The 23,925-nt window shown below is 37.9% G+C and overlaps 1 protein-coding gene across 11 annotated transcripts in view; it reads left to right on the top strand.

Annotated features, from left to right (window-relative positions):
• The window catches only part of phactr4a (phosphatase and actin regulator 4a), a 55,280-nt gene that overhangs the window by 6,300 nt on the left and 25,055 nt on the right, over positions 1 to 23,925 (top strand). For 5 of the 11 annotated variants that reach the window (XM_053637412.1, XM_053637413.1, XM_053637420.1 and 2 more), the window contains 2 exons: positions 12,884 to 12,923; positions 13,241 to 13,295. In XM_053637412.1, the coding sequence (XP_053493387.1) occupies positions 12,884 to 12,923; positions 13,241 to 13,295 (95 nt within the window). Of the gene's footprint in view, positions 1 to 12,883; positions 12,924 to 13,240; positions 13,296 to 23,299; positions 23,762 to 23,925 lie in introns of those variants that run through there. The other 6 variants (XM_053637421.1, XM_053637415.1, XM_053637422.1 and 3 more) reach the window with 2 other exon arrangements.

The following is a 23,925-nucleotide window of genomic DNA, read 5'->3' as shown; positions in this document are numbered from 1 at the left end:
TCAGTCCCTCCAGGATTTCGCAATTTTTCGATCGCAGAAATCAACACAAAATCAAGCAAACTCCACAATATTCGGGGAAGCTTGCGATTTTGCTAAGTTTACGCAGATTTGGGCCAAGACAAGACATTCAGCCAAAGCCCTCTTTGATTCACATGTGTCGAACATGAGTACAGCTAAAAGGTGTCATTTACCAACAATATCACTGGGAAAGAGCTGTGCAAAACAATTTGTACAGTTGTACATTTCGCCAACTCGAGTAGTTTACCACAAAAAAAGCACAAAAACTCCGCAAATAGCATCACAAATTTTGAAAAAGATTGCAGTAATATCAAGCATTTTTGGCCACAAAAATCACAAAAAAAACTCCATGAAATCCCGTATGGAGTTGTTATTAGGAAAAGAAGGGGGTGTGGCCAGATATGTGACACGTGTTGTGTACACATTGTTACAGAAGAAAAATTGCCGGAAGCAACACTGCGAGCCTGACTTCAGGACTTTAAGTAAACCTAACAAATTATTAGCTGTATTGCTTTTATATAATAGTTCTATAAACAAGAAAGTAATAAGGTGTAAGTGAGGCAACATTTCAGGCACAACATGGCAAAATGTTCTGTTTATTTTTGCTCACAGACGCCCCTGATTGGCTAGTGACACTGTGATTGACAGGGGAGAGAGAGTAAGCCGTGCCTCCAACCCAGAGAACGTGGCCAGTTTTTCTGTGCTCTTGGACTCCTGCCCATGGATGGTCGTGGCATTGCTGAGATTTGTACTCACGATCTTTTTATGATAGGGTGAACTCTTTTCTGTTGCACCACTCTAGTTTCACAAATCTGGTTTTGAACATTAGAGGGCAAGAAAAGTTCACCAAAGAAAAACATCTGCCTCAGATCACACCAAGGAACCAAGCAAGTTGGGAAAACATTAGCTGAGGCTACAGTATTAACAGATTTATTCCTAATCTCTTACATTTTAGCTAGCATTATAACAACTCTGATGTTGTAGCTGAATGCTGAAAGCTAGCTGTCATGATACAAACTGGTGTGATGATAAAAGCAAGGTATTTAGCAACAACTGGATTGCGGTGATGGTTATTAGGGCTTATGATGTGTTCAAGTCATGTCGGAAAGATCGTATTTACAAGTAAATTTGTTGAAATTTAATGTTTACTCGCCTCAGAAGCAGATTTCAGTTGTGTGTTTTGGTATATGCAGCAAGTTATTGTCAGCCCTTTTTTATTTGCAATAAAGCAAGCTAATCACCTGCACAAAATATGATAGCATTTGCGGAGAACTTGTGCTTTTTTTGCGGAAAACTGCTTGAATTGGCGAAATTGCAATTGCGCAAAATTGTTTTGCATGATGTTTGTTGGTAAATGAAACCTTTTTAGCTGTACTCATGTTCGACATATGTAAATCAAAGAGGGTTTCAGCTGAATGCACGATGTGATCTCACATGACGCATCTTGGCCCAAATCTGTGGAAAATCTGCGTTAATTTACAAAAATTGCAAGCTCCCGCAAATATTGTGGAGTTTCCTTGGTCTTATGTTTATTTCTGTGGAGGGACTGTATAATTGATTTGAGAGATAAAGAAGCCCTGATGGCTTATTAATACCAAATCACGTTATTGTTCACTTTGAGGGCATGGCATGACTGCTTGGAAGATTCCCAAAGTTGGTAAAATCAAACAAACAACCAAAAACACCCCAGAAAACCGCAACCTAGTTCAAATTCTTCCATCTTCAAAATGAAGAAACTCCAATCATTGTTTTCCTCACCCAAGCAGTCATTGGAAAATTGAAGCGTGTGGCAAGAAACAGAACCAAAAACAAACCATGTTTAGATGTAGACATTCCTCCGGGGACGGGACATATATACTTCCAGAGATCATTCAATTGGATGATCATGAAGTTAAATTCCTACATATAAATCATTAAAAACATAGGGTTTGATAGTTTTCCCAGAAGTAATGAAGTATGAAATTAAAATGAGACTCCAAAACAAATGTGTACACTTTTTTTTCAGCTTTAGTATCATATTGTTGTCCATAACACCAAGGGACATGTCCATAAACCTCTGAAACACCAGTTGGTGTTTATGAAGTACTTTAAATACAGTAGGAAAGTAATTATATTGCTTTAGTTCATGCCTCTGATGGGCAGTCATGGACATTCAGTGTTTCTGGCTTTTCCAAGCTTCTACCTTTGGTCAAATGGAAGTTTGTTTTCACATTGGACTAATGTGCAGAAAATGAGATTTTATTATTGTAAACTTCAGTAGGAAGGTGCTTGAGGATGACAAGAACACGAAGTACTCTTGCTTTTTGCTAGTTTAATGCTAACGCTTCTTTGAGGTTACTAGCGCATATATTCTTTTGTTGCAAGCCCTGTGTGTACTTTCACCTCGCCGAGCTATGTAAATACACCACAGCGGGATCAGGTCACTTTACCAAACCTGTCAGTCCAGCTCCATCTTTCTACTTCCTTGTATTATTATTTTTTTTTCTAAATCGGCACAGGGCGCTACAGAGCTAGAAAAACACACGTTCACACGCTTTGATCTTTATTCATGCTTTAGCACACAGTGAAGGTCTTGTGCGTCTTTTAAACAGTAACATGGCAGCCCAAAATGTTTCTGGTTCTTGTGTTCACTTGCTTTGCCTGCAGGGAGGAATGAACACTAGTGCATTGTGGGAGCTCCGCTCGTTACACAAGCTTAAAAGTTAAGAATGCTGTCTCAAGTCCAGATGTGTTTATCTGTGAGATGTGAATTTTACAGTCAAATTTAGCACTATTGTGAACTTAACTTGATGGGTTTTTTTTTTCTTTTTCTCTAAAGCTAATTCTTTGTTAGTGAGAAAATAACGGCCCCTTAGCAGTAAACTTTACCCACTAATTATGGAAAGAGTCTTTTTATTTTTAACTTGGTGCATTTCTCCAGGCTCTTTTTACCTGTCATGTAAAACATTGTTGAGAAACCTGCAGGTGAATCCCAAACCACATACTAGTGTGCTAAATATTGAGCCAAAATAGTACGCCATGAGTTGGTAATTAGTTTAATGTAGTGAGGTACTATTTAGAACTTTTTGGGATGTACACTCTTAAAAGTATAGGTTCTTTACAGCATCTCAGGTTCTGCAAAGAACCTTCTTCTTGTCAAGAACAAATTTTTCATTGTATAGGGTTCTTGAGTTGAGTTATATGGTTCTTTGGAGAGTAAAGATGTTCTTTGTTTCATTTTAGGTTCTTCAGAGCGGTATATTGGTTCTTCAAGGTATCATCCCTTAACTGGTTAAAGAAACCTATAAGATTCTTTGTGAGACTTGAAAAGGTTCTCCTGGCATCACTCTTAAAAGTCTAACTTTGTTTCCTTAAAGCACTAACTAAGGGTTTTTAGAACTTATAGCATGGTTCCTTGTGGCACTGCTGTGAAGAACCATTTCGGATGGGTTCTTTAATATGGGTTCTTTAATGCACCCCTATGGTTCTCTAAAGAACTTGAGAGTTAAAGGTTCTTTGCGTGACTTAAAAGGCTTCTTCTATTGCATCAAGCTGAAAAACCCTTTTTGATTCTAATTGGAATCTTTATTTTTAAGAGTGTAGCCTGTCTCGCATGTGTTGTATAATGATCTGGGGGAGAAAAGATTTTTGTCTTCTGGTACTCACTCTGTTGCCTAGCACATGTATCCGCAAATTATCTGATACCATACGAGATTTTTTTATTACAGTTATTCAATTTAATCATTCACTGGTTTAGCAAAAACTACGGCTGTAACGATACACAAATTTCAGAATACAACACTAATACGTATTGCTGTTTCTGCTCCACATTCATAAGTTTTTGATACAGAAATGGAAAAGAAATTGTGACATAAATTTGGCTTTTTATTATTATTGCTTGATTTTTTTCTAATTCCAACAAAAAAGGCAACATTGTTGAATGGAAAACTCGCACAAGTAGTTTTCTTAGAAGACAAAAAAAAAATTACACTTGCGTCAGCCAATTACTTTACAATCTGATCTTGTGTTTCTTTTCGCTGTTACCTTTTAGCTGAAAAGGGTGAGAGAGGGTATTTTATAATGTAGCTCAAGCACCCCTGGTAAACTGCTGGATCCAGGATTCTCACCAACAAAGTAGGACTGGAAATCAGGAGTTATAAACAACCCATAATGGTGCAAGTTATTTGATTTGCTTGTTCCGAAACGACACTTGGAGGCTGTTTATGTGCTGTGCGGAGAAACGTTTGCCGTGCCCCGTGTTTTCTTCTCGTTTAAGTAACTAGCCATGTTTCCATCCAAGTGCCGAATTTAACTTGTGCGAGAAATTGGAATATCGTGTAAAACATTTGCAAATAAATCACCATTTCCATCCCATGTATTCAAGAGAACAAAATTGTTGCTTACGGGGAGATTAGGGTCAGTACAAATGTTACAACCGGGGAAGCCAATGTAACAAGCCAGCGCAGACGAAACGCTGTCACTAACCTCATGATATCGTGTGATCGGAGGCGCATGTCTGATATTTGGGAATGGAATCATGTAAGACTCTTCTGGGAGGTAATTAAACCAAATCATTTCGATGACCGACTTTGTCTCAGGCATTTCAGAATGACGAAAACAACATTTGAGATGATGTGCAACGAGATTGGTCCGCTGGTTATTCCAGTTATGCCGAACCACCGTGCCACGGTTCCCACAGAAAAACACATTTCTGACCCAATTATCCAATGGTTTGTTGAGACAGTCACATGACTTTTTTTTCCCCTAGCAATTTGAAAGCAACACACAACCGTACAAACCATTCAAATACATTTCGATGTCCGATATCGCACATTATATATGATAAAATCTACCTGTATTCGATTCAGTGTATATCACACCACATATGCGTATTGTGACACCCCTAGTAAATCTAATGTGCAAATATCTGTATTTGCACATTATCTGTATAATGACTTTCCCAAATACAGAATCTCGAGCTTAGTCTCATCTCACCAGAAAGCCACATTTCACTGGGTCAGTTTTGTGCTTTCTATCCAGCTTCCCATACAGTTCTCAGTTATGCAGAGCTCTTGAAATGGTTGTCTGGTACACCTTCACTGCACTCTCAGCCACAGTAACTCGTTCAGAGTGACTGTTGGCCACACTATGGCTTCCCTCACCAGACTCTATCCTGATTTAGGGCTGCCCCAACTAAAGATTTTCTTAGTCGACTAGTAGTCATTCATTAAGGCCATTATTCGACTAATCGAATGCTTATTATATTCATTTATTTACAGTGTCGGCTGCAGAGATGTCTCTGCAGTATAGTAGATGAGCCTAGAGAGAAATGTATGTTAAGTTAAACATGCCAGTATGTTTTAACTTCCACACTCGGCTCGAACATTTGGATAATCTAATGTAGTGGCGCACGTTTATCTAAGTTAAGTTAACTTGGTTAACCTTAACGTTGAAACAAGCGGCCATGTAAAGTGGCTAATGCTAGGCTGCTACTTGCATGTTTTAAACGATCAGATATGGTCGATGTCGATGAATGATGGACAAACGTTTCCCTGCAGAGTTAACAGGCAATATTCTTGAGGTCATCCTTTATCCTTTCAAAATGATCCCACACTTTTGATTTTCTTCCTGACATAATTATTAGCAGGTGGATCAGCCAGGCCAGCCATGTTAGCGAACTTTCTGTCACTGACCGCATGACTTTGCCACTTCCTGTGGAATTTTTATTTTCTTATGACCACTGAAAATTTAGTCGGCCAAGCCTCTTCTAGTCCACTAACGATTAGTCGACTATTAGGGGACAGCCCTAGACAGCTTTGTTTAGGCAGTGCTCGGGTGGTGTGATACAGATTCTGCTACCTCACAACTGATCCAACAGTGCTTACTGGGCTGTCCAACCTCTTGGATATATTTTTACACCCTATTTCTAAGTTATGAAATGTTGTTCCCTCATCTTTCACTTCCTTAAAATGCTCCCTAGCCTCCATTCGGATTGACAGTCTCGTCAGTGACGCTTCAACTGTTTCCAATATAATGTGTTTTAACTTGTTTGATATATAGGTAGGTTGTGCTCGGTGTGCTCACAGAACACCGTTAATGGCTCATCTACTCCATAGGTTCACGTTATAAATGGTACACAGCAGCTAAACTGGTTTAACAGAGTCATGACAACTTCAGCAGTAATAAAATCATGGCCTAGCTTTCTTCCACAGAACATCTTTCAATTATTAAAGGTACATTTGAAAGTGTTTCTAGATGTATAATTCTGTTTACTGTTTTCCTGGCTCAGAAATAGGCTAAATTAGAGCTGCTTATTCCTGAAAGGCAACCCTTAAGACGGATAGGACAGAGTGGTGTTAGTGACTGGGGAAGGGGACGAGGATAGGTTTATCGGTTTAAAAAAAATATTAGGTCTATATTTAGTAAAGATTTGTTTTACAGAACCTGGTTTTGCCAGTGCTGGAGATGCCAGATAGAAAATCAATCATGTGAATACACACATTGCATTGCTTTTCATTAATGATATTCAGAAAACAATTTATACTGAAAAGCAAAACCTTCATTGTGTTGCTCTTATGTAGTGCAATCTCTTTAGTGGAAAAACAGCAGGTTTTCTCCCTTTTTTTTTCCTCAATGCTGAAGTAAATGTACTTCTCAGTTGCATTGCATGTCACTTTTACCAATGCGTTGCACTCGTGAAACAATGAAATGCAGTCACTGTCCAGTCACAACCCTAAGGTGTACTCGAGGGTGTGGTTGTAATTAGAGGGCCTGAATGTCTAATTTTCCAGGAGGCCTTACCATCCATATTTTGTCCAACAGGTGTGGACAAATCATAAATTCAAATGTTTGCACACCCTAAACTGAAAGCTCTAGTGTGCTACTCAGGCTTATGTTTTGGTTACCTCGGAATCCTAATTAACTAGGTTAAAATGGTAGCTACTGTAACATAATGTAATAATGACAATAATTATGACAAGGTAGCTTAAATTAACTGTCTATATCCTGTTCTAAAAGTTCCTGCATATTGTGTTTTCACCCTAGACAAAAACCAGCATCTTATGTAGCTTATGATTATAAACATTTTGATATAACATTATCATACATGGCTCGAACGGAGCCAGTTGAGGTGTTTCGGGCATCTGGCTAGGATACCTCCAGGATGCCTCCCTGGGGAGGTGTTTCGGGCATGTCTGATGAGGAGAAGACCCTGGGGCAGACTAAGAACTAGAGAGACTGCAGGCTCTACAATATCAGTAACCTGATAAAACAGATATGTCTTTTAAATAGTATCTTTATTGAAGAGTGCCATATCGTCAGGAGAGCCATCAATGACTGGGAGCTAAGAGAGCAAAATTGTCTCGTTCTCTAGGTGGGAAGGATGACGTGTTTCTCTCTCTCTCCCCCCTGTCAATTACCGTGACGCTAGCCAATCGTGGACATCTGTGAGCTCATGTATGAGGAAGAGGGCAGATTTCCTCCAAGTGTTACATAGCGCTGTGCACAAAGCACAGTAAAATAAAACAAAACTAAAGAAAATACTACACAAACAAAGAAGAAGATAAATCAAAAGAAATCCAAACAAAAGAAAAGAAATCCAAACACAAAACAAAAAGGATATATTCGATCTCCCATGTCAGTCAGAGCAACACTAGCCAATTGTGGACATCTGTAAGGTCATGTATGAGGAAGAGGGTGGACGGGGCTTTCCTTTGTGTTATGTGCACAAAGCAAAAGATAATAGGGATGCACCGAATGTTCAGCAACCGAAATTATTCGGCCAAAAATAGCAAAAAAAAGCACTTTCGGTGTTCGGCCGAATAAGTGAAAAGACAGAATAAATTTGACCGAACAATGACGGGTTTGATGACGCAACCAAATAGCCTAGCAACCAGAGTGAGATGTGCGAATTTCACGACCTCCACTTCCGGCAGCGTGCTCGGAGCGATGAGGGGGCACGCGCATGCACAAGCTACGTGCACGAGCGCATGCTCTTCGGATGTTGACAACCGTGACATTGTTTACTGTGGACACGTGCGTTTGTTTTGTTTCTGTTCCGGAGTATTCTGCCATGTCACGAGACGTAAGGGAGTAGAGTACAGAAGCAGGTAAAGACGTATTTGTTTAAGGTAACATAACATTAACAACGTATCTAACTATACTATATCTACTTTAATACTCCGCGAGGTGTACAGGGACGCGAGCGGTACATATCCCCAATATAATCAGCTGTACAGAACCGAATATAACCATTTTTTGCACTCTTGTCAATGCACTTTTTAATGCACTTTTTTGTTGTAGGCTACAGAGTGTTCCATTCTTTCAGCAGTCAGTTATAGGCCTAACATCGGCTATTCAAGGGGGGCTCAAAGATGACCACATCAAAATATTTTTATTTTACTCATTTATTTATTTAAAGTTATATTGTGCTTGTTGGTAGCCTATGCCTGCTGGAATGAAAAAAAAATGTTCAATGTTAAATAAATATTTTGAAATTGTAGTTTTTGTAATTGATTTTTTTCTTTGAAAAGCAAGACAAAATAGTGAAAAGCACATTTTGACTATTTAATTTATTTAACGGTGAAAAAAATGGTAAAATAAATGGAAAAAACGTGTTCGGTATTTGGCCTTCGGCTTTCGGCCAAGTTTTTCATTATATTCGGTATCGGCTTCGGCCTTGGCCAAGAATTTTCATTTCGGTGCATCCCTAAAAGAAAACAACACAAAACTAAAGAAAATGCAACACAACTCTATAGAAAAGAAAACCAAACAAAAGAAACCCAAATAAGATCAAACAAAACAAGGGAAAACCAAACAACAGAAACCAAACCACAAAACAACATAAATGAAAACAAAACAGAAAACACAACACAAAACTAAAGAAAGGAAGACACAAAACTAAAGAAAGGAAAACACAAAAGAAAAGGAATGGCGGACAGCGCTTTCCTTCGAGTGCATTACACCTCCTTGTGATGCAGCATGAGCAGCAGTTCGAAAAGATGTGGTCAAGGCAACTTGCACTTATTTTTAATGACCATGCTCGTTGATACTGCTCTGCACACTCGGGTTGACAATCAATCCACATGATCTCCGTGAAAGATACTGTTTAAACCCTTTAAAGGGGTCATATGATTTTAAAAGTTCATTATTTTGTTTATTGGGTGTAATAGAATATGTTAACATGCTTTAATGTTTAAAAACCACATTATTTTTCATGTATTGTACATTATTGCAGTACCTCTATTCCCAGTCTGTCTGAAAAGCTCTTGAGTTCGGGTTTCTCCAGAGCCCAGAGTGCTCTGATTGGCCAGCTGACCCATTGTATTGTGATTGGCCATCGCGAGCTTCAACTTCCAAGGCTTCTAAAGCAATTCTAAACACAGTTAATAATATCGTCGGTTTTACCATATCAGTTTGAGCCTGAGCCAGATTCTGAAAATGCGGATGATCAAGCAGATCAATAATATTTCAAATAGTGACGTAGACATGTGCGGAAGTAATATCTGGACTTCAGTCGAAGGTGTTTTAGGTAGGTCTGGAGCAGTGTTCTCTGTTAGATAGATTAAATCCCTTTGTGGGAGACTGTGAGCTTTGTAATTTTGCAGATCTTATACATGCAAAACAGATCCATTACACCCTAAAAGAAAACATTAAAAAGCATTATATGACCTCCATTAACATCTTAAACATAATACTCAGCCTGAGGAGTTTATTGCTAACAGCACATGCCAGCAACCAACATAAACAAAGCTGAATAAAGTGTTCATTGATGTCCTTATTGCATAATACTTGCATAGATTACTCATGCTGGTATTGGTATCAGTATTTGTGTTTATCAAAAACTCAGTCTGAAAAATATTATTGATGTATCCTTATTTGAAATGTTCATTTTGGAGATATTGCTATCATGCCAGGCCTGTGGGATTGACATGATAAGGCTGTTTAGAGTATTGGATGTGCTTCCGATGGAATAAACAATATTTTGTTGAGGATTTTGATTATGAACATAAAATGAATCGATAAATGTTATGATGGTTGCAACTCCATTAAAGTTTCACAGCCTGGACAGTTTGTGCTTCTGTGTTTTCTCAGTAGACTTTAATGTAACACATGGTATGACACAGACCCTGCTATGAGTCATACCCCTATTAACAGAAAGAACAATTAGTTCAAGACCAGTTCTTCTACATCAGCTGTTACTAATATCGCAAGTCAAATGTTGAATATGGTTGCCGCATGATTGAATAGTACAAGATAAAAATAGAACAACATGATAAAATTTGGAGAATAAATAATGGTTTTCACACACGGCATGATGTTTATAGCAGCTGGAGTGCAATGTGAATTGGTGCAGATGAGTAGTTGAATAAAATAGTGGGTTTTTTGGCAGTGTAATTTTTTTTATTTATTGAATAGATATTGAACTGAGATATAGAATGAGAAGGTAGTAAAACCTTACAGTTTTTGACACTTTAAGTGACTGAGGCAAAAATTGAGAATCAGGCACATGGACAATATTCAAAGCAAAACACAAAAGGAAAACAACAGAAAGCAAAACACAAAGGAAAACACAAAACTAAAGAAAATCCAACATTAAACAACCACTAAAGAAAACTATATAAAATAAAACACAAACAAGAGAAAACAAAAGTAACCCAAACTAAAGAATACAACACAAAACTAATGAGAAGAAAACCCACTCAAAACAGAAAAGAAAACACAAAACCAAAGCAATGAAAACCATACAAAGCAGTTATTTAACTGATTAAGATTTTAATCCTTATAAAGAGAACTCATTGTTTCTGTGTTCAATGAAACTGACTCAAAACCCTTTAAGTGTAAACAGTACTAGTGTAACACTTTCTTTATCAGTCATGCCATTTTACGTTCTATCCTGAACGTCAGAGATGGGGACCGGGCAGAGGAGCAATTGCCATGTGTGTTTCAATTGGTTTTCGTTACTGCATTCCAAAGTGCAGCTTGATACCTTGTCCATCTCTGTGTGTCCACACTCAGCACTCTTTCTCAGGCAAGTGTGTGAGTCATGAATAAAGTGCTTTGGGCGCGGCACAGGGCTATTCAAACACCCTTTTTAAAGTGCACCAGGTAGAGATTTCAGGAATCTGTCCTTAAGGAATAATAAAGAACAAGAGAGACATGAGCGACATGCTCTTTAGATATGTTTCTGTTCAGATTTGAATTTTAATCATAAACAATAACAAACAATTTTTGGTCTATATAAATAAACATTATTGATTCTATATAGTTAGTTCTTAGGTTCACAGAACATCTCTACTGGGGAAAAAAGCAATAGAAACCATCACAGAAATGTGATCACAAATACCATTACAAACCATTAGCTAACCAGTAAAACCATTACTGTGACCATTATTGATCCTTTAATTGTATCTGCTAGACATAACATGCCACCAATAGAAGGCAACAAATTACCATTGGAGACCCTCAGGGACCATTACAGTTTCCATTAAAACCAGTACAATTCCCATTATGACCATTACAAATTCTATGAGGGTTTCTATTGTTTTTTTTGTTTTTTGTCTGGAGGACCATGTGACTTTTTAACCTGCGCTCACACTAGAGAGTGACTACCTGCAACATAGTCTGCAGTTTGTGTCCTGTGGGTATGGCACGAGTGCTACTGTTGCGTTTTGTGGGCATGTACTGCCATACAGTGTTTTTAGTTCCAATGAAAAGGATGGTAACCAAAATGTATAGTGTCCAGCACACTATTTACTACAGTATACAATTTCAAATAAATTCCACTATTTATTTATTTATTTATTGTTACATGCCAGGCTTTGTATTAGCTTTTGTTAGCAGACTAGCAGCGTGAGCTAACTGAGTAGCTACATACTCTCACCAGAGACACTACTATATTCTTATCTCTATATACTATTATATCTTCTTTTAACTATTAAAGCACAAATTAAACAGCTAATAAGGGTGAAAATTTGTCATTTAATTTGCATTGTGTATTAGCACCAGAAGCTAACTCTCCTAGCTATACACTCTTCACAGACACCAGTAATCTCTGCTACTTCCTTCCAAGCTTCGTTTCCAGTGTTTTTTTTTACAAGGTGAAAAAACAGAGCATTCTTGTGTGCTTCCCCACAAACAAAATCACAAATTAACATGCAAGGAATAAAACATGATACGAGCATGCTGTTATAACTGATACAGTTAATGTTATGGTGGTGTGACGCTGAGCGGGAAGCTGTTACCACCCCGAGGTTGATTATTACTCATTCCTCTTATATCACAGTCATTTGCAAACAGTTACTATTTAGTGGGGAAAAAAATTTCTATAGTTGTTACTATATAAGCAATAATGTTTTTGTAATGATAATGATAATTTATTTATAAATTAATAAAACTAATAGTAGTAGTTGTAGAAGAATTAGTGGTTGTAATAATAGTACTGGTAGTAGTAGTAAAAATAGTGGTTGAAGTAATAACAGTATTAGTTGTGGTAGTAGTAATGGTAGGTGAAGTAATGGTAGTAATAGTTGTGGTAATGGTAGTAATAGCTGCAGTAGTTGAAGTAATAAAAATAGTAGTAGTAGTAGTAATAGTGGTTGAAGTAATAACAGTAGTAGTAGACAGTTGCAGTATTAATAGTATTTGACATTACAGTAGTAGTAGTATTATTAATAGTTGGAATAGTAATGCTAGTAATTAAGGTGACACATTAGTATCTAAAATGCTCATTTCATTTATTTTTTTTACACGTCCACATTTTTTTTTTTCAATTTTAAAAACATTTCCACTGTATTCCTGTATACCACTGCAAAGAGGAATGTACTTTAACTTAAATTAAGCTTTTGTAACTACTAATACTCCACTAATTTCCTTCCTCTCATTGTAGATACCTCAGTGCTGCTGCGATACTGGAATGGAAAGACAAGGTAAGACAACGTTTGTTTTTCTATTTCTTCAGCATGACTAGTTTTTTTCCAAACTGTCAAACCTATATCAATGAAACTGTCAGGCCTTTCCTTCTTGGCAGCAAGTCATCAAAGTGAAACGTACAGTCATCGGTGACATCATCGAAATGCAAATATGTGCACTGGGTAGGGATGTGATTTGTTACAGCTGACCATGTGACTCCAGCGTCTGTTCAGTAGGCGATATCTGATCTCACGGTGCACAGCATACACACCTTCAGGTGTGCCGTTCCCTGGCTCTTTGTACTTTTGTATCTGTTTGTATGTATATGTCTCAGATAGCAGACTCTATGGATGAAGAGAATCACGCTGTAGACCAGGAAAATATCTCAGGTAGGATAAATCCTGTTTAGAAGCTCAGGGTTTGAATGCTGAGAGCGTTTTGAATTTGTTTCTACGCTGTTTATGCCTGTCTGTGTGTGTGTTTTCCACTCCCAGGTCTGAAGGGCCACATGACTTTGTAGTCTTTTCATGCCTGAGTGCTTTGTCTGTTTCAGCACACCTGATTAATTAAGTGGTGAGAGTTGAAGCAGGAAATTGCCAAGCTATTCTTTGTTGTAGTTTATACCAGCGAGTACCTTTCTTTCTTTTTTGTTACACGCTTTAAGTTTGAAGCTAAATCTGCATTCATCATGACCTACATGAGAAAATGGACATAACAGAGGCAGGATGGAGATTAAGAGAATAAGACCTTTTAGTTTTCACAGCCAGCCTGATGGTTAAAATGCTAATTGCTATCATTCCGGTTTCTTCATTAAGCTTCTGGTCAACAACAGTGTTGTGTTTAGTGCCATTATTGTCTCTTTATATGTAAACATTTCCAGTTCCTAAAACGTATTTTCCAAATCTTTTTCCAGTAGTTACAGGATCAAAGCAAATTCATTTATTTATTTTTTTCCCCTTTGCCACCCGAGCCACCATTTTATCTGGGTATCGGTCTGAATCCAATCATGTGTATCAGACCAGTGCCATCTCTGACAACAACAATAATATAATACATAATAATAAAATGTATTGATTTATTGATTGTAATACTCAGTAGTTTGCAGTGGTAGCAGTAATAACAGTAATACAGAAGTAGTAGTAATTGTTATAGGTGGTTGTAATGGTAATAGACGCAGTTGTAGTCATAGTAACTGTAATACAGAAATAATAGTAATGGTGGTGTTGGTAGTAGTACTAGTAGTTGCAGTAGTACTGGCATTAATAGTTGTAGTAATAGTAGTTGCACCAGTACTACTACTAGTAATGGCTGTATTAATAATAGCAATAGTACTAGTTGGAGTAATTGTAATCGGTGTAGTAGGAGTAACAGTAATACAGATGTAGTAGTAATTGTGCTGTTGGTCGTAGTTCTAATAGTTGTAGTAGCAGTAGTATTAGTACTAATAACAATAGTAGTAGTGGTAATAGTAGCAGTTGTTGTAGTAGTAGTAGTTGTACTAGTAGTTTTATTAATGAGTGCTAGTAGCAGTAATAGTAGTCGTAGTAGTACTGGTAGCGATAGTGGTAGTACTACATAGTGGTAGTACAAGACACATCTTCTGCACCCTTTTACACTTTCCATTGTCATTAACATGGGGCTTTCTTGTTTCTCAGCTAGAGTACCATCAACTATCAAAAAAATAATTAATACAAAATTTAATTTTGTTTTAACAAAAATGTTGTTGTGATCTACCTTAACTCTATCCGTATACTAACCTTTTAGTATATATCTGGACATGAGTAAGGGATGGAGGGAACAAGAGAATGTTGCTAATACAGTAAGAGTCATGAAGAGAGAGAACACATGCAGCCATACATGCCCACAAAGTGCGTGTGTGCTTTTATTGAACATCTGCTACTCCTGTTCCTTCCCACACATGCTGATGGCTGATCAAAAAATAAACCAGCAAGTATTTGTATCTGAGCTTCTTTTCATCATAAAAGGCTTATTTGAGTCAACTTTTAGACCGAAAATGAATGAAATAAATGAAAAACCGATAGTGATGTTTTAAAGATTTTTTTTATTAATTAATTTTAGTTTACATTAAAAAAAAAAAAAAAAACTTTCACTTTTTAGTTCCACTTCTCCATGTTGTTGCTAGTTGAAGTCACAGTAATCAGTTTGTACTGCAGAGGGAGCTTTTGAATTTGCCCAGTGCAGTCTGGAGATTTCTTTTACACAAAAAGCTGAACAGTATAATGTTCTAGTTTTGAAGAAGTAACAGTTTCTTCCAAAATAAATTGTGTGCATTTTTATCTTCACGATGAACTTCCTCCTCACACTTTTTTGTCCAAGGAGACACAACTATGTTCTTATCATAAACGTTTGCAACAACAAAAGGCAAGATTTTGAGAATATTCCTAATATTAAAAAAAAGTCCTAGTATGTGGAAAAAAGTCACAGTATTTAGAAAATAAGACTGTGTAATATTTCAAGGAGAAAAGTGAATAATATGAGAATAAAGTTGTAATATTTCGAGAATAAAGTTGCAGTTTTCCGTTGTCTGGTTTAAGTAATGACTTCCTTATTATACAGAGGTATTCTAGTTTATAGATATATCTTTTCAGTTCTAGATTGTATGAAGGTGTTTTAGGGACACTGTTTTAAAAAAAAAAAAAAAAAACACAACAAAAAAAGATTTTGAGAATAAAATAATATCACGAGAATCAAGAAATAAAATTGTGAGGGGAAAAAAGTGACTAGTGCAATAAAATAGTTGCAGTGTTTCAAGAATAAAGTCATAATACTGTGACAAAATGCTGCATACAATGTTTGTGTGTTAAAATGAGGGACGTTGAGGATTTGGTGCCGTTATTGTCTCTATTATTGAATTAAAAATCACAGGCAGTTTTCATCTTCAAGGCTACCGATGGTTTCAGAGAGGCTGTGTATGTGAATGATAATCCGAATGATTGACCCTGAAGGAGTAGAACTCTGACATGCTAAGTGCCCAGCACGTTCTGCCATCTGGACTCGTGCAATAAACTTAAGCCTAACGGAGAGTTAATGTGCCGTTACACATCGGGGCCTGACTGCTGTACTGATCGTGCCGGAGTTGTATGTTACGCTGCAGCTGTAACCATCCATAGGCTTGAAGATGACCACTTAGATTCATAGTCCTTATACTAACTATGTATTTTAATACTATTAAGTATTTCTTTATTTGTAAAGAAGTGTATTTGTAATATATAATGACTTTAATGTCTCAATATTACAACTTTATTCTCAAAAAACCTGCAGCTTTTCTCTTATAATTTTATGACTTTTTTCCCCCTCTCAAAATCTTATGACTTTATTCTCTAAATCTTGTTTAATTTATATATTCTTCTAAACAGTAGTCGTAAGATTATAACAGTTGAGGTCATAAGTTTACATACGTCTTGCAGAATCTGCAAGTTGTTAATAATAATTTTAAAAAAGTGATCATAAACATTGCATTTTGTTTATTTAGTTCTGCCCTGAATAAGCTATTTCATGTAACAGATGTTTACATCTAGTCCAAAAGACACAGTAATAACTGAAGTTACAGAAATGAACCAGTTCAAAAGTTTACATACACTTGATTATTAATACCGTGTGTTGTTACCTAGATGATCATCGACTGTGTTTGTTTTGTGATAGTTGTTCATGAGTTCCTTGTTTTTCCTGAGCAGTAAAACTGTATACTGTTCTTCAGAAAAATCCTCCAGGTCCTGCACATTCTTTGCTTTTCCAGCATCATCTGCATATTTGACCCCTTTCCAACTGTGGCTATAACTGAGAGACTCGTACACAACTATTACAAAAGGTGCAAACCTTCACTGATGCTCAATAAGGCAGCACGATACATTACAGAGTAAGAGCTGTTATTTTTACTCACCTAGTGTTTTCTGTAGACGTTTTTATCACCGAGCCAGCATTTAATGCCGCGTGCATTAGACTTTCGTCACATAGTATCATGTTCTATGAAATGTTGGTATTGGAACATTTTTGTGGTAAAATTTTTAAAAAATATATTATTTTGTAGTATTATTATAATCCAGTACAGTGATCCAAAATTCTTTGGGCTGAAGTCAGTGTCCTCAAACTTGCCACTAGGTGGATTAGCTACACTACATTGCCTTCTAGGTGTGTGTGTGTGTGATGCCCTGGCATTCTAAAAAGGGTGTATTCGTGCTATGTTCAGAGAATGCTCTCTTGATCCACTTTAGACCAGGTAAACCAGTTACTAATTCATTATAAGGTGGATGAATTCATTTCTTTGAGTATGTCCATAACAGCATTTGAATACTCATTCTCAAATCCACCCTACACATATTTACATATCATAACTAACCAAATAAAACATTTTAATCCTTGACTATGCGTTAATTGTGTATACAGGCGATGGTGCAATTGAATTGAACTGAAATCACACTTGCATATGAAAGTACAAGAATTGTTTGTGAAAACCATTCACATTCTGACACATATATATATATATATATATATATATAGTTATGAAAGTTTTTTTTTTTTTTTACCCCTGAACTTAAATGTTTCTCTTTTGCACCATTTATAACATCAACCTACTTAAGAAACAACAACGTTAATGCCAAATTTTAAATAATTATAAATTGATAATGCAGTTTACTGTCACACATTTATAATCATTTTGATCATCAGCATCATCATCTCTGCACTTCACTGGCCTCTGTTCATACGTACATGCTGACATCAGTTGGGGAAACGTTGATTAATTGTTGGTTAATTCAGTCTATTTCGTTCTGTTGGCAAAATTTCTTGTTATTAATATATTTTTATTAGGTTGTTTAAACATTTGAAATCTTTTCATACGTACAGAATGATGTGGTGAGATAAAATATTATATAAGATAATTTACATCCACGAACACGCACACACAGTCAGGTTCATACATATTTGGACTTTGACAAAGTTATTGTTTTAGCTGTCTACCAAAGGACATTGGCGTTAATTGAATTAAATAATAAATATGAGCTCAACGTGCAGACTCTCAGCTTTAATGAAGTGTTCTTAACATCGAAGTCAGGTGAACGGTGTAATAATTACATCACGTTATACATGTGTTCCTGCCCTTTTTTAAGGGACCAGAAGTAATTGATCAAAATCGCAATCATAAATTTAAATGGGCATTTTTAATACTTAGTTGCAAATCCTTTGCAGTCCATGATTCCCTATATTCTGTAACCCAAACATTTGGAGGCCAAATCAACACCTTGAACTCTCTATCATGTTCCTGAACAATTTTTGCGGTGTGGCAGGGAGCATTATCCTGCTAAAAGAGGCCACTGCCATTAGGGAATACCATTGCCAAGAAGGGGTTTACTTGGTCTGCAGCAATGTTTAGGTAGGTGGTACGTGTCAAAGTAACATCCACATGAATACCAGGACCCAAGGTTTCCCAGCAGAACATTGCACAGAGCATCACACTGTCTTCACCAGCTTGCCTTCTTCCTATAGTAGTGCATCCTGGTGCCATCTCTTCCCCAGGTAAGTGATGTACCCGGCCGTCCACATGATGTAAAAGAAAATGTGATTGCTTAGACCAGGCCACCTTCTTCCATTATTCCATGGTCCAGTTCTGATACTCACGTGTCTTGTCAGTGCTTCTGCGGTGTACAGGAGTCAGCAGGTACATAGCACCATACACAGCAAGCTGCAATGCACTGTGTGACCAATCTGACACATACCACCTACCTAAACATTGCTGCAGACAATATACACCCCTTCAAGACAATGGTATTCCCTAATGGCAGTGGCCTCTTTCAGCAAGATAATGCACCCTGCCACACTGCAATGCACTGTGTGTTCTGACACCTTTCTATTATAGCTAACATGGACATTTTCAGCAATTTGTGCTACAGTAGCTCTTCTGTGTCATCAGACCAGACGGATTAGTCTTTGATGCTCATGACCCTCTTGCCAGTTCGCTGATTGGCATTCTTTGGACCACTTTTAGCAGGTACATACCACTGCATACCTCGAACACCCCACAAGACCTGCTGTTTTCGAGATGCTCTGACCCAGTCATCATCTAGCCATCACAGTTTGGCCCTCGTCAAAGTCGCTCAGATAATAAATATGCTTGCCCATTTTTTTCTGCTTCCAACACATCAGCTTTGAGAACTGACTGTTCACTTGCTGCTGTCTGATTAGAAAACTGATGACATGGCATGTCCACAAAGTCAAGAAGAAAAACAGAATGGATGTAGAAGTATATGTGTATTCTCTGTGTGTCAAATCCCAAACACTAGACTATGATTCAGAGCCACGTACAGATTCAGGTCTGACATTTGTTTTCCTGGATGTTGTGTGCATTGGGTGAATGCCAGATGGCTCACAATTTGGACATACAGTGCATTACTGTAGCAGAGAGTAAAGAAACCAATACTTTGTTGCATTTATATAGTAAGTAGGAAAGTAAAGATGAAGCTTTCAAATGCTAAACGAGTTCCATAATGAACAAATACTCAGCGATACAGTCCTGAAGGTATTGTTATTAATTCAATTTGAAGTATAATTGAACAAGTATAAATTGATAATGTTATTGTTGTTTGTTGTTAAAGACCCAGAAGTACAGCTCAAGCACATTTAACGGGGATTCATCATTCTTGCCAATTCAGTACAGGCTCATATCCAACGCCATGAGCCACACTATGGCCTTGGTTATTGCTTGTGTAACAGCACAAGTAGGGGAGAGTTTGACCTCAGATTTAGTGTTGACTACACTGGTTTTTATTTTTCAGCTCCCAGGTCAGATTGTTTATTGTGGTGCCTTTTAAAGATGCGAGACTGTCAACGGTTCATTGTACACATCTTTCGGCAGCTTGATAAACCTAAAGATTAGGTCACTATATCCCACAGCCATCCGTGGCCTGAACTCAAAGAGAGCAAAATTGGCCGTACTCATACTCATGTCAGTCACAGCAACACTAGCCAATCATAGGCTTCTGTGAGCTCACGTATTTGGAAGAGGGCTGATATCTCCTTCCTCCGAGTGTGTTACACCATCCCATCGTGCAGCACAGACGACAGTTTGAAACAAAGTCTACTTTATTCATATATTTACATGTTCAAGTGTATCTCGATCTGAGTGCACTATTCTGTTGGTATTTAGGCTGGATATGGTATAATTATCCATTATATGATACAGCCTTTACACAAATATTCAGTTTCTTCAGAGTGAGCAGTAAAAAGGATTAAGGAGCGTTAATAGGGTTATTAATGCCGACATTGCAACAATAATAATATAGGTTATATGGAAGCTTGTAATGTTTGTTACGATTGAATGATTGAAATTGAAAATGAAGTACAAGTATAATCCGTTTCAGAAAAGCATTCAGTTGTTTTGTTCATTCTTTCTGTTAAGTGTGTGTGTGTGTGTGTTCTCTCTCTGTCTGTGAGTGTGTGTTGCTTATCTGTGTGTGTGTGTGTGTGTGTGTGTGTGTGTGTGTGTGTGTGTGTGTGTGTGTGCACATGTATAAATTGTGCTGTCTCTGGCTGGCACGAGACACAGACCATGCTGCTATTCTCTCCTCCTCAATCTCTCCATATACACTTTTAAGAAATGATCTTTAGCATTAGATCAAATTTGTCCCAAAACATTGTTTACATTATGAACCTAATCACACTAGAGTTGACAGCACTTTTGATATGTTAATTGCAGATTTTATTTGCCTGATCCATTCAAGTTGTTCGTGTTAATGTTCCATGGGTGTGTTTTATATAACCTGCCTGAATAAAGATATTGGCTCAGTTCACAGATTGTCTACAGCCAGGGTGTTAAATTTGAAAATGTCAAGCTACATGAAATTCCTTATTTGGAAACATCCAGAAAAGCAGATAAACATGACTGAATAGTGACAATGGTTAACATTTAATGTTTATCTATTAAGGATTAGTTGGGATGATTGGTTTAGTAAGGATGATTTTGTTTTATAGAGCGCTTCATGTTACAATTTTGCCTGCAGACTCAACAGACTAGTGTTTTGGATTTGACGCAGGGAGAATACACATACTTCTGTCTCTTCTGTTTTTCTTCTCGACATTTTAAAAATATTATTATTAATTATTATGATGGTATTTCTGTTCCCATCCTAATCCTCCCAGATAAGTTTACATAAATCATTAGATAGTTTTGTCAAAAAAAAAAAAAAAAGGTGAAACCAATCCCTGCTGATGTTGAACCTGGACACAGAACATTTAAACATCACCACATTGTTTAAAGTAAATTGCAGTGCATATTGCAATCCCAGCGTATAACAGCAATAACTTATGAATTTATGTCTTCACCTGATGATCTTTCTTTACATAATCATGAATATTTTATGTAGCGTTAATGGTCATGTTTTTGTATCAGGTTTTTAGATCAGTTGACTAAAGTCTCTGGTATACTTTTTTTTTTTTTTTTTTTTTTTACGCGTTCACTAATGTATGCGCACAATCGTACGCATAGCCTTTCAAAGTATACTCCATTTGACATGTATGCGTGCACAGGTGGTCGACGCATTCGCATTATGAAAACTTGCACAACCACTCCTGCCTACAAGAGTACAGCGCAGTAAAGCAGGTCTTGTGGTGTGAAGGACAACAGCGAAGAATAATAGAGGAGAAAGACATGCTGCTTCACTTCTTACTAGAGGGAGAAAATAAAATAAAGAGAGAGAATATGGTCTGTGCGACCAGTCAACCAGAAAAGATCTTGCACTCATTTCCGTTTATTCCGTTGTTGTTTTTTTTCTTCTTCTTTTCAATTACCTTGAGAAACAACGACCCTGGGTCATTGTTGCCACCTTGTGAAACAGCTAAGTAGTGCAAAATAATGAAAAGCTCATGTGCGACCTGTTAGAAAAATCTGGCGATGTACGCATAGTATGTGTGTACTCTGCTGATGACTAAATTTGTGTCACATGTACTGTACTGTATGCTGTTCCTAGCATACCCGTAAAAAGTGAAGTATACTTTGGGCTTAAGAGAATTATGTGTTGCTCTTATGGTAATGTCACGAGGGCCAAATTGTGATGGCTACATGACTGTGTCAGAGCCGGAGCCATAGTATGGTTCTGCAGGTGTGCAGTGGTTAGTACCTAGCAAAAATGGCCCAAGGAAGGACAACCAGTGAACCGGCGACAGGATCATGGGCGCCCAAGGCTCAATGATGCACGTTGGTAGCGAAGGCTAGCCCGTCTGGTCCGATCCCACAGAAGAGCTACTATAGCACAAATTGCTGAAAATGCTAATGCTGGCTATGATAGAAAGGTGTCAGAACACACAGTGCATCACAGCTTGCTGTGTATGGTGCTGCGTAGCTGCAGACCGGTCAGAGTGCCCATGCTGACTCCTGTCCACTGCCGAAAGCTCCTAAAATGGGTACAAAAGCATTAGAACCGAACCATGGAGCAATGGAAAGAGGTAACCTAGTTTGATGAATCACGTTTTGTTTTACATCATGTGGATGGCTGGGCACATGTGTTGTCACCTGGGGAAGAGATAGCACCAGGATGCACTATGGGAAGAAGGAAAGCCGGTGGAGGAAGTGTGATGTTTTGGGCAATATCCTGCTGGGAATCCTCGGTTCATGTGGATGTTACTTTAACACTTACCACCTACTGTACCTAAACATTGCTACAGACCAAATACAATATACTCCTTCATAGCAAAGGTATTCCCTAAAGGCAGTGACATCTTTCCAAAGCATAATCCCCCTTGCCACACTGCACAAATTGTTCAGAAAAGGTTTGAGGAACATAACAAAGAGTTCAAGGTGTTGACTTGGCCTCCAGATTCCCCTGACCTCAATCCAATTGAGCATCTGTGGGATGCACTGGACAGACAAATCCGATCCATGAAGTCCCAGCTCATAACTTACACATGGGGGACCTACACAATATTAGGCAGGTGGATTCAATGTTATGGCTGATCTCTCTCTCTCTGTGTGTGGAGAGAGAGAGAGCGATTGAGATCACATGACACTTTATTTGCACAAAACATATGGAAGAAAACACCTTAAATCTTCAAGACACTGATAATTCCAGTATAACTTATTTGCTGATTAGACATATGATCTAGATGTTGTTATAAATGTTGCAAAAGTCTAAACAGAGCAACAAATTTACAGCTGCAGTAAAGCATTAAAAGATTTATATTGGCTCATTAGAGGTCGAGAATGTTCACCACTGCGCAGGTCAAGGGGGAGGCATATTTCTCACACACCTGCCATTCTCTGTGCCTCTTGGTGTAATCAGATGCTTGTCTGATGTCACTTCCTGCTGCTGCAAATTCCACCTCACCAGCAGTTCATCTTGCAGTGAGTGCTTGGGTTACCTCGTCCCTGTAGTGCGACATGTGACGTCTCGAGGGCCTTCACTGCCCTTATAGCAACTCGAAATTTATTTATGTGGCCGTTTCACTCCTATGTGGCACTTAGGAGCTTGGGCACTGAAAAATCTAGCATGAGAATGACAGGCATCTGAACCTGCTGGAATACCTCAGGCTTGCGGAGTAACTTATTTACTAAGTCAGAGGTGCTCTGAGGGAGGGACCAACACGGAGAGGGGGAGAGAGAGCGAGAGAGAGAGAGATAGAGGGAGTTATACTTGTACTGTGTGTGAAGGCGGGCCGGATAAGGAGACAAACAGAGGACTGTGGGCAAGCCAAGCAGGCTTGAGTTACTCTTTAGATTCGCTCACTGACTAGAGAAAAGGAGCAAGGAAGAGAAGCGAGACCGTGTTTTGCCCTCCCTGCCTTGGGCCTGGGAGCATGGGCCAGGGAGATAGCACTCATGATCACACACTCCACTCCACTCCTAATACAGGTGAGAACACACGCAATTAATAGCTCACTGACATTGTGGAACATAGCACAGAATGTAGTATTCGTGTTGTGTTTTAGGTTTTTTTTATTTAATTTTTTTTTAAAGTTGTGCTTCTTCACACTAGTGTATTAAATGTTCTCAAGCTGTTACTCACAGAGTTGTTT

This window comes from Ictalurus furcatus, chromosome 12 (assembly GCF_023375685.1).
Source record: "Ictalurus furcatus strain D&B chromosome 12, Billie_1.0, whole genome shotgun sequence".
Taxonomy (NCBI): domain Eukaryota; kingdom Metazoa; phylum Chordata; class Actinopteri; order Siluriformes; family Ictaluridae; genus Ictalurus; species Ictalurus furcatus.
The sequence above is the reverse complement of the archived record's forward strand: the minus strand, read 5'-3'. Positions and strand labels throughout refer to the sequence as shown.